The sequence below is a fragment of the Phyllobates terribilis genome, unplaced genomic scaffold, assembly GCF_046119375.1.
Source record: "Phyllobates terribilis strain yellow unplaced genomic scaffold, ASM4611937v1 Scaffold_11__3_contigs__length_659146591, whole genome shotgun sequence".
In the NCBI taxonomy this organism is placed as follows: domain Eukaryota; kingdom Metazoa; phylum Chordata; class Amphibia; order Anura; family Dendrobatidae; genus Phyllobates; species Phyllobates terribilis.
Genome location: NW_027362771.1, coordinates 480,869,696 through 480,881,356, shown reverse-complemented (window position 1 = coordinate 480,881,356; position 11,661 = coordinate 480,869,696). Strand labels below are relative to the sequence as shown.

General features: G+C 39.1%; 1 protein-coding gene across 2 annotated transcripts in view; it reads right to left on the bottom strand.

Moving 5' to 3' along the window:
* Nucleotides 1–978: 978 nt before the first annotated feature.
* DIS3L (DIS3 like exosome 3'-5' exoribonuclease) overlaps nt 979–11,661 on the bottom strand; it is a 37,616-nt gene continuing 26,933 nt past the window's right edge. The window contains exons 16-18 of one of the 2 annotated variants that reach the window (XR_012251329.1): nt 10,175–10,343; nt 2,665–2,918; nt 2,229–2,357 (exon numbers count right to left, since the gene is read on the bottom strand). Coding sequence is in view for 1 of the 2 variants with exons in the window: in XM_073653446.1 (XP_073509547.1) it covers nt 2,052–2,357; nt 10,175–10,343 (475 nt within the window). In the remaining variant the exon portion in view is untranslated. Of the gene's footprint in view, nt 2,358–2,664; nt 2,919–10,174; nt 10,344–11,661 lie in introns of both variants that reach the window. The other variant, XM_073653446.1, reaches the window with a different exon arrangement.

Here is an 11,661-nt window from a genome sequence, read left to right as displayed (position 1 = left end):
TCAAGTAGCCATTTTGATTATTCTCCTGCAGAACCAAAAAGGATTAAGAGATCTGTCAAAGTAATTTTGAGGCTGAAGACCATCTCCCAAAAAATGGTCTCTTATTGGAACCAGACATCATCTTAGACATTTATGCTGGGACCCACATCAATCTCAAGAGTGGGGGTCCTATGACACCTTTCCTACGAGGAGATGATGTCAGTAGCTGTGTACTAACTTCTATGGGGGTTCCGACAACAGCTAAGCCCAAGTTATACAATAAATTATATGTATCACAAAATAGTACTATTAATAAGTACAACTCGTCCCATAAAAAAACTTCCCATATACAGCCATGTTGATCATTAAAAAGGCTGAAATATAAAAAAGATGAAATATAACAATGAAATAATTAGAACAAAAAACGCTTAGTGATTAAAACTCAAAATAGACTGATCATTAAAGAATCTAAAGGAATTTCTAGAATATATCACACAATGTATAACACTGCAATTGGACTCTTCAGTTATGTTTGATGCCACAGCCTATTCCAGTTCAGACTATCTTCATCATGAATGGAGTATGGAAGACTTTGACCACATATACTGTGCTCTGATACTGGGTAGACATTGGAAAGTGCTGATGCTTTGCTCCCCCACCTGGTCTTCAGACCAGATCGTTGACGAAATGGGTTTTCAATTAGTAGTTGAAGATAACCAATTATTTGGGTAAATACAAAGGCACTCCACAGCACCACTGTTAAATACACTGCTCAAAAAAATAAAGGGAACACTGAAATAACACATCCTAGATCTGAATGAATGAAATATTCTCATTGAATACTTTGTTCTGTACAAAGTTGAATGTGCTGACAACAAAATCACACAAAAATCATCAATGGAAATCAAATTTATTAACCAATGGAGGCCTGGATTTGGAGTCACCCCCAAAATTAAAGTGGAAAAACACACTACAGGCTGATCCAACTTTGATGTAATGTCCTTAAAACAAGTCAAAATGAGGCTCAGTATTGTGTGTGGCCTCCACATGCCTGTATGGCCTCCCTACAACGCCTGGGCATGCTCCTGATGAGGTTGCAGATGGTCTTCTGTGGGATCTCCTCCCAGACCTGGACTAAAGCATCCGCCAACTCCTGGACAGTCTGTGGTGCAACGTGACGTTGGTGGATGGAGCGAGACATGATGTCCCAGATGTGCTCAATCGGATTCAGGTCTGGGGAACGGGCGGGCCAGTCCATAGCTTCAATGCCTTCCATTTTTCTACAGAATGTATCGACAAATATAATACAACTAAAATTCTTGAAGAGCAGCAATGGTCCTCCACACCATTCAGGGCAACAATGAGAAGAGCGAGGCAAAGTAAACAGCTTGCTGAAAATCTGAAGCATGAACTCCTTGCTTAAAGAAAGTACTGTAAATAAATTACAACCTCCTCACCTCCGCCATTTTGCTTTTAAATTTATGTGGATGAAAGCAGGAGAAAAATGGCCAGTCTGACACTACTAAATGAGCACACGTTTCACAATTGTTCCCTAAGGTTTTACAGGGAAAGTAATTGTTTATTGTAGATTTTTTTTACATAGAAAAATACTCTGTACTTTTAAAAAACAATAAAAAAATGTACATAGCAAATGTGCTAAAATTCCCCTTACGTTTGCAAATTTTACAGCCAATAATTTAGAACATAAGCTGTCAGACATAAATTAAAATCCTGAGTGTGTATGATGTAGGCAGCTAGTATTTCTTTTTAAATATAAATGATATATATATAATCATTTATATGTAAAAAAAATATATATACATATTATATGATATATATATATATACACATGATATATTCTCTTTTTCATAAAAAAATAGACACTCCTAAAACATGAAAGCTGCCGCCACATTAAGACTTCCCTAGCAAAGATACTAAAAATATTTGACCACGTTCTGATTAAATATGCTTTATGTTAGTAATATGCTGTGCTGTATTTGTTCTCATACATTCTGGCAGTGACAGAACAGAGGGCTGTGATGTCCCTCTATTTAACGGGATGATGAAAAAGATTACTGTTCAGATACATCAAGAAGTGCCAGTTCATGAACTTCCTGCAGCAGTGAATACAGACTGACTCCCTGTGTTTGTTGGTACTCCTGGTGTTGCTTGCCAGTTTTTTTCCTGCCAGCCTTTTCTTCCTTTGCCAGCTGAGCCTCCATTGCTGTACGAGTAACCTCCTTGACCAGATCATTCCTGGGGTGGTTAGTGCTTGCTATGGAGGGTTGCTCTTCTGGAGTGACATGGGCTTTGTTGCTTACTATCTCCAAGCGAATGCCGTCTGTGTGAAAGCGGTAAGTCTGTATCCGAATTCTTACCTAGTATGGATGTAAAGAGAAATAGCAAGAATTAGTGAGATCGAAAACTGATCACATATGTACAGAAAATCCTGGAAAGTAGGACAAAATGAACAGGAGTAAGGCCTCATTCAGAAGTTCGTGATTTAGCTGCGAGTTCTATCCATGTTTTTCACGGATAGAAAAGAAACCCATTAAAGTGTATGGGCATGTTCACATACCTGTGTTTTTCAGACTGATTGTTTGGAATAATAAACAAAAAAGCAAAACAAAATAAACAAAAACATGCAGCTGTCCATTTTTTATTTGATTTGCAGATCAAACTTACCATTCAAATGAATGAATCCGTGAAAAAAAATGGATAGCACTCAGATGCCATCCATGTATTAGAGTGCTGCCTGTATTTTACTGTTGAACCCCTTTAAGCCGCAGTCAATTTCCGTTTTTGCGTTTGTTTTTTTCCTCACCTTCTTCCCAGAGCCATAACTTTTTTACTTTTCTGTCCATATAGACATATAAAGGCTTGTTTTTGCAGGACGAGTTGTACTTTTAAATGACACCATTCATTTTACACAGAGTATACTGGAAAACGGGAAAAAATTTCAAGCGGGAAGAAATTGTGAAAAAACACAATTATGACATTGTTTTTGGGAATTGTTTTTACAGTGTACATTTTGTGTTAAAAATTACCTTGCAATATGATTTTGCTCATCAGTATAATTACTGTGATACCAAGCATGTTCAGCTTTTTATTATTTTAGTGGTTGAAATCAGAAATTTGTAAAAATATCTATCTATCTATCTATCTATCTATCTATATATCTTTTTGGGGCGTAGGAGGGGGTGGGCTGTGTCGCCATTTTCTGAGACCCGTAACTATTACATTTTTCAGTCGATGGAGCTTTGTGATGCAGCGAGACAACATTTATACTGATACCATTTTGGGATAGACATGATTTTACAGGTTAACAATTCCGGGTAGCACTTTGCAACAACCTTGATTATTAGAGGCAGGTACTGGCGGTAACACACAAACATTACCTGCCGAGTATAGGGCAAGTTAACCCCATGAGCCTACACCATACATCAGCTTGCGCCGCACAAGTACGGTGGATGTCGTGAAGCGGTTAATACGTAGGAGCATGGAAAATGTATATTTTTTTTAAAAAAAAAGCACGAAAAACTGATATACGGTACAGACCAAAAGTTTGGACACACCTTCTCATTTAAAGATTTTTCTGTATTTTCATGACTATGAAAATTGTACATTCACACTGAAGGCATCAAAACTATGAATTAACACATGTGGAATTATATACTTAACAAAAAAGTGTGAAACAACTGAAAATATGTCTTATATTCTAGGTTCTTCAAAGTAGCCACCTTTTGCTTTGATGACTGCTTTGCACACTCTCTGCATTCTCTTGATGAGCTTCAAGAGGTAGTCACCGGAAATGGTCTTCCAACAATCTTGAAGGAGTTCCCAGAGATGCTTAGCACTTGTTGGCCCTTTTGCCTTCACTCTGCGGTCCAGCTCACCCCAAACCATCTCGATTAGGTTCAGGTCTGGTGACTGTGGAGGCCAGGTCATCTGGCATAGCACCCCATCACTCTCCCTCTTGGTCAAATAGCCCTTACACAGCCTGGAGGTGTGTTTGGGGTCATTGTCCTGTTGAAAAATAAATGATGGTCCAACTAAACGCAAACCGGATGGAATAGCATGCCGCTGCAAGATGCTGTGGTAGCCATGCTGGTTCAGTATGCCTTCAATTTTGAATAAATCCCCAACAGTGTCACCAGCAAAGCACCCCCACACCATCACATCTCCTCCTCTTCCATGCTTCACGGTGGGAACCAGGCATGCAGAGTCCATCCGTTCACCTTTTCTGCATCGCACAAAGACACGGTGGTTGGAACCAAAGATCTCAAATTTGGACTCATCAGACCAAAGCACAGATTTCCACTGGTCTAATGTCCATTCCTTGTGTTCTTTAGCCCAAACAAGTCTCTTCTGCTTGTTGCCTGTCCTTAGCAGTGGTTTCCTATCAGCTATTTTACCATGAAGGCCTGTTGCACAAAGTCTCCTCTTAACAGTTGTTGAAGAGATGTGTCTGCTGCTAGAACTCTGTGTGGCATTGACCTGGTCTCTAATCTGAGCTGCTGTTAACCTGCGATTTCTGAGGCTGGTGACTCGGATAAACTTATCCTCAGAAGCAGAGGTGACTCTTGGTCTTCCTTCCTGGGGCGGTCCTCATGTGAGCCAGTTTCTTTGTAGCGCTTGATGGTTTTTGCAACTGCACTTGGGGACACTTTCAAAGTTTGCCCAATTTTTCGGACTGACTGACCTTCATTTCTTAAAGTAATGATGGCCACTCGTTTTTCTTTACTTAGCTGCTTTTTTCTTGCCATAATACAAATTCTAACAATCTATTCAGTAGGACTATCAGCTGTGTATCCACCTGACTTCTGCACAACACAACTGATGGTCCCAACCCCATTTAGAAGGCAAGAAATCCAACTTATTAAACCTGACAGGGCACACCTGTGATGTGAAAACCATTTCCGGTGACTACCTCTTGAAGCTCATGAAGAGAATGCCAAGAGTGTGCAAAGCAGTCATCAAAGCAAAAGGTGGCTACTTTGAAGAACCTAGAATATAAGACATATTTTCAGTTGTTTCACACTTTTTTGTTAAGTATATAATTCCACATGTGTTAATTCATAGTTTTATTGCCTTCAGTATGAATGTACAATTTTCATAGTCATGAAAATACAGAAAAATCTTTAAATGAGGTGTGTCCAAACTTTTGGTCTGTACTGTATACTCATGGTAAAAACAGACACATGGACAAAAGGATAAATGGAAATGGGACATAGCACTCCGATGACAAATGGCCCTATTTTTCTCTGATGCAATAAATGACTGAGGCCTTAAAGAGGTTTTCCAGGTTAAAAAAAAGGTGACATCTGCTTAAAAAGTAAGTAACAGAATCTAGTAATAAACTTGATTTCTAAAAGCTTCCCCAATCTTCAGCTACAAGCTCCGGCAGGTTCTTTTCTGGTTTATGTCTGACACAGGACAGAGTTTCCCATGTTGGTACGTGACCAAAGCTGTGTGTGAAAGTGCTTGCTCTCTTTAATAACTAAGACAGGCCCCTTTTCCATCTATAAATCAGCTTTAACAGAAGGCTGCAGGGCTTAGATATTGCAATTAGCAGTCAGCCAGCCCCCTTCACTCACAGTTCAGGTCAGATGTTGACACAAAAAAAAGTTATAATCACAGAGGTTCCAGAAACCGAGAGCTAGGTCACCGTCTACAGGATCATCAGAAATGGGGTCCAGGTTATGACAATTTCTGCTGCCAGCCCAGATTGTGTTACAGTTAATTCTAGTCACTGACACTATTAAGTTTAATGATCTGCAATTAAGTTCACATTACAACCTTTAACCGGTTCCCGACCGCCCACTGTAGATAAACGTCGGCGCTTGCCGGGCTCTGTGCAGCGCCGACGTTTAAAAACGGTGGGTGGTCTCGCAGTGCTCAGGACCCCCAGGGTCCTGCAAGCACTGCGATTCCGGTGCAGAGCGTTAGCTCTGACAGGGTACATCATCGGGACCTGATTAGATCAGGTCCCAGTGATGTTAACCCTTTGCTGTCTTCTATATGCTGTGATCTATAGTGATCACGGCATATAGGAGACAGCAGGAACAGAGGGGGTCGTCATACTTACCTCCGAAGACCTCCGTTTCCTTCCAGGACCTGGGGTTGCTATGGCAGCTGGAGGTCACATGACCGCCTCCAGCTCTGCCATATATGGTGTCCTTCCTGTCTGACTTCAGCCTGTATGTAGCTGATGCCAGACAGGAAACTGACTGAAACAGTCAGGGAAGATCTCATATAATGTAATATATGTGTATTACATTACATGAGATCAGTGATCAGAAAAATAAAAATTAATGTCCCATACAGGGACTAAGTAAAAATGTAAAAAAAAGTAAAAAAAAAGTTTTTAAACTATTAAAAAAAAAAATCACAAAATAAATAAAAATAAATAAATAAAATATTAAACCAATAAATCCGTAAATTATTACAAAACCAAAAAAAGTACACATATTTGGTATCGCCGCGTCCGAAACAACCCGAGCTATAAAACTGTCACACTAATTAACTCCTTCTGTGCACACCGTAATAAAAATAAATAAAAAACGAAGAAAAAAAATATGCTTTTTCCATCATATCGCCAAACAAAAAGTGGAAAAAAATGCAATCAAAAAGCAGAATAGAAATAAAAATGGTACCACTGAAAACGTCATCTTGTTCTGCAAAAAAAAGCCGCCATACAGCTCCATCAGCCAAAAAATAAAAAAGTTATAGCGCTCAGAATAAAGCAATGCAAAAAAAATATTTTTTATTCTATAAAATTGTTTTATTGTGTAAAAGCGCCAAAACATGAAAAAAATACAGTAAGTGTAGTATCGCTGTAAACGTACTGACCCGAAGAATAACGCTGCCTGATCACTTTTACCACACGCAGAACGGCATAAAAAAAACCTCAAAAAACAATTCCTGAAGTGTTTGTTTTTGTTAATTTTACCTCCCAAAAAACGGAATAGAAAGCGATCAAAAAATGTCACGTGCCCAAAAATGGTTCCAATAAAAATTTCAACTCGTCCCGCAAAAAACAAGCCATCACATGACTCTATCGGCCGAAATATGGAAAAATTATAGCTCTCAAAATATGGTGATGCAAAAACTAGATTTTGCAAAAAAAGCGTATTTTAGTGTGTGACAGCTGTCAGTCATAAAAACCCGATATAAATCTGGTATCTCTGTAATCACACCGACCCGAAGAATAAAGTAATCTAATCAGTTATATCACACTAGGAACGGCGTAAAAAATAAATAAAACCAATTCTTCACCTGCTACTGATTTGTTTATTATGTCTCCCAAAGATCCCAGTAAGGCTCTGCTCACATTTATCCTGCGCTCTGCGCTGAGCACTTACACCAGAGTTTCCGTGTAAATCTCTGAAATACGTGATTCAGCCAGAACCCATGACGGTAGATTCCCTGTAATGAGGCAGATATAGGCCACTGTGGATGCCGTCTAGCCTGGGATCCCACGGTGTCATTTGTTTTAGGCGTGCATAAAAGTGCGGTTGGCCACAGTTTTGTGCACTTCTGAAAAAAAGGACACCGCTAAACAGAGGCCAGACGGAGTCCAGAGTAACTCTGCTGCCTCATTACAGTGAATGGATCCTGCAGGGGTTTCATCTGAATTACATCACTTGGAAAATTAGATGGAAACCCCGATGTAAGTCCTCAGCCTAGAGCGCCGGATAAATGTTACGTAAAATGTTCCCAATAAAAGCTTCAACTCAGTCCTCAAAAAAAGCTAGTCCCCACTCAGGTCTGTCATCTGTTAAAAATATAAGGGACTTCCAAGTTACTGGTAGCAGAAAGGCTCTGGAAAAGCAAAATGGTCCTTGCCCCCCAAAAGAAATTCAGAAAATTTTGTGCTCCCAAAGCCAAATGCCTATTCTACAATAATTTGTTCTCCAATTGTCAAATAGCGCTCCTTCCCCCTCAAATCTCACCGTATGGCTAAGTGGTACGATACAGCCACATATGGGGTATTGACACTTTTAGAAGAAATTGTGTGACACATTTCGGCACCATTTTTACCCATTGCCCTGTGTGAAAATGTAAAATCTGAGGGTAAAACATTTTTTTGTGGTAAAAATATAATTATGCTTTTTTCACTGCCCAATGGTATAAATTTAAAAATTAAAAAATGCTCACTACTTCCCTAGATGAATTCCTTGAGAGGTGTAGTTTACAAAATGGGGTCACTTGTGGGGGTTTCTGCTATTTTGGCATGTCAGCGACTCTTCAAATGTGACATGGCGTCTGTGCCTATCCCAGCCAACATAGCGCTTCTTTCTCTTCCGAACCCTGCCGTACACCAAAGCAGTGATTTTCACCCACATATGGGGTATCGGCGTGTTCAGGAGAAATTGCACAACAAATTTCATGGTGCAATTTTTCCTGTTACCCTTATGATAATACAAAATTAGGGAATGAAAAACATTTTTTGAGGGAAAAATGTGAAAATTTTATTTTTACGGCTCAATATTATAAACTTCTGTGAAGTAGCTGGGGGTGCAAGGTGCTCACCACACATCTAGATAAGTTCCCTAAGGGGTCTAGTTTCCAAAATGGTGGCACTTGTGGGGGGTTTCCACTGTTTAGGCACATTAGGGGCTCCCCAAATGTGACACGGCGTCCGCTAATTATTCAAACAAATTTTACATTCAAAAAGTCAAATGGCGCTCCTTCCCTTTCAAACCCTGCCATGCGCCCAAACAGTAATTTGCCTCCACATATGGGGCATCGGCGTGTTCAGGAGAAATTGTACAACAAATTTCATGGTGCAATTTTTCCTGTTACCCTTATGATAATACAAAATTAGGGAATGAAAAACATTTTTTGAGGGAAAAAATGTGAAAATTTTATTTTTACGGCTCAATATTATAAACTTCTGTGAAGCAGCTGGGGGTGCAAGGTGCTCACCACACATCTAGATAAGTTCCCTAAGGGGTCTAGTTTCCAAAATGGTGGCACTTGTGGGGGGTTTCCACTGTTTAGGCACATCAGGAGCTCTCCAAACGCAACATGGCGTCCGCTAATTATTCAGACAAATTTTACATTCAAAAAGTCTAATGGCGCTCCTTCCCTTCCGAACCCTGCCGTGCGCCCAAACAGTGGTTTTCCCTCACATATGGGGTATCAGCACGATCAAGAGAAATTGCACAAAAAAATTTGGGGTCCATTTTTTCATGTTACCCCTGTGAAAATAAAAAAATTGGGTCTAAAGTAACATTTTTGTGAAAAAAGTTAAATGTTAATTTTTTTCTTCCACATTCCAAAAATTCCTGTGAATCACCTGAAGGGTTAATAAAGTTCTTGAATGTGGTTTTGAGCACCTTGAGGGGTGCAGTTTTTAGAATGGTGTCACTTTTGGGTATTTTCTGTCATAAAGACCCCTCAAAGTGACTTCAAATGTGATGTGGTCCCTAAAAAAATGGTTTTGTAAATTTTGTTGGAAAAATGAGAAATCGCTGGTCAACTTTTAACCCTTATAGCTCCCTAACAAAAAAAAATTTGGGTTCCAAAATTGTGCTGATGTAAAGTAGACATGTGGGAAATGTTATTTATTAACTATTTTGTGTGACATATCTCTCTGATTTAAGGGCATGAAAATTCAAAGTTTGAAAATTGCAAAATTTTCAAAATTTTCGCCAAATTTCCGATTTTTTCACAAATAAACGCAAGTGATATCGAAGAAATTTTACCACTATCATGAAGTACAATATGTCACGAAAAAACAATGTCTGAATCAGGGGAATACGTTGAAGCGTTCCAGGGTAATTACTTCATAAACTGGCAGTGGTCAGAATTGAAAAAATTGGCCCGGTCACGAAGGCAAAAACAGGCTCTGGCGCGAAGTGGTTAATGTGGAACTATAGCAAAAGAACCAAGATTTGCAACCTACTCTGCCGTACCCAGGTCCAGGCTAAAACAAATCCCTTCATAGAAGCTGAACACATTAGTACTACTCCCATGCTGACACCATGTTATAACGTCACTTTCATCAATATATTCCAGCAAAACCTCTCTTAAGAAACATTTTACCCTTGCTTGTGGTTAAGATTAGAAATATTTTCCAAGCTCATTTTCCCCCCCTGACTTACTGTAGACCTAGCATTCCACAAAAATGGATGTAGAAGTAATGAGTGTGTTAAGACGTGGAAAGGAGACAAGAGCAGTTACTCACAGTCACGTGGTCAAATAAACAGAACGAGGTTTCCTTTGCTCCTTCTATTACTGTGATTCGGTCAGGGTGACGCTGCAAGGATCCAGTCGTCCATTTACAACAATCATCAGCAAAAGATAATACAAGGCCGTCCGTGTTTTTAAGATATGCAGGTCCTTTAATGCCATACCTGTGTCAATACACAAAATTACACACTTAATAAATTATTCCTATCCTACTAGAATCCAGGGTTCTAGGACTGATCGCCTTTTCTCAGGGTCAAGAAGGAACTTTTCCCCTGTGACACAAATTGGCTGAATGTGTCCTGGGGTTTTTGCCTTCTTCTGGATCAACAGATTTAGGCATAGGGATTTTAGTAATACCATTATTGGAATCACAAGAGTAATACAAAATATAAAACAAATTAAAAAAATTCAATTATAAACCTAGTCCCAGTCAGTTAGTTAGCGCAATGTTAGTGTAGGGAGTACAATTGGAGGACAAGGGTTGAACTTGATGAACTGAGGTCTTTATTCAACCTACGTTACCATGTAGAATGAGCAGCGAGAACAAAGGGATCATCTACTGCATTGGTTTTTCTTAACATACATTTGGAACAGCTAGGAGTGGAATACATAGCACATAATTTGGGGCTTATGTTCCTACACCTCAAAGCTATGTTACTTGATGGTTTCCTAAAAACCACCACCAAAATATCTGCCCTTTTGGCAAAAATTATGTTCTGTCATTTACCATGCGTTTTAGAAGAGTTTTTCCTAAATAATTTTTTTTGTGGCCTTTTAATTCGACATTGCTTAATTTGCAGCAGATTCCATCAGGGGATGCTCAAAACAAGGGACATGCACTTTCTTTTCTCATCCTTTTTTTATAAAACCTGAAGCAGAAGGAACCTTCAAAATAACATATGAACTGTAAAGTTGCTTTACAATAGAAATGAATAGGAAGAGTCTTTCAAGCATTTGTGAAAGAGTTTTAAGGCTTTTTTATTTTCTTTTGAAGCAGAATCACACCAAGACTGCTTAAAAATTTAGTCTACCCATATCTTTAAAAGAAAAGCTGCCCACTTTTGATCATGTAACAGGTTATTTTATTCAAGCTGCTCCCCTGTGTATTCTGATTTTTCTTTTTTAAGTCCACCATACAGTTCCAGAGATATTAGCATTTTTATTTTGTATTACTTTTTATGGTCTTTACCAACAGGGCGGTGCTCACAGGGTAATAATGCAGAGCAATCTAAAGACACGCCCCCAGAAAAATGATGTGAGCCACGCCCCCTTGATAAAGGCTATAAAAATTAGTGGTAAAATAAAAAGCTCCCATTCTTCTGGAACCGTATGGCGGATTTAAAAAAATTAAATACTCAGAAGAGCAATGGGAATAAAATAAGAGCAAAACTGGACACCTGACCTGGTGACAGGCCGTATTTAACAAAATCCAAAACTGACTAACCAAAATTTAATGAGATTGATCACTCGCTATGTGCAACA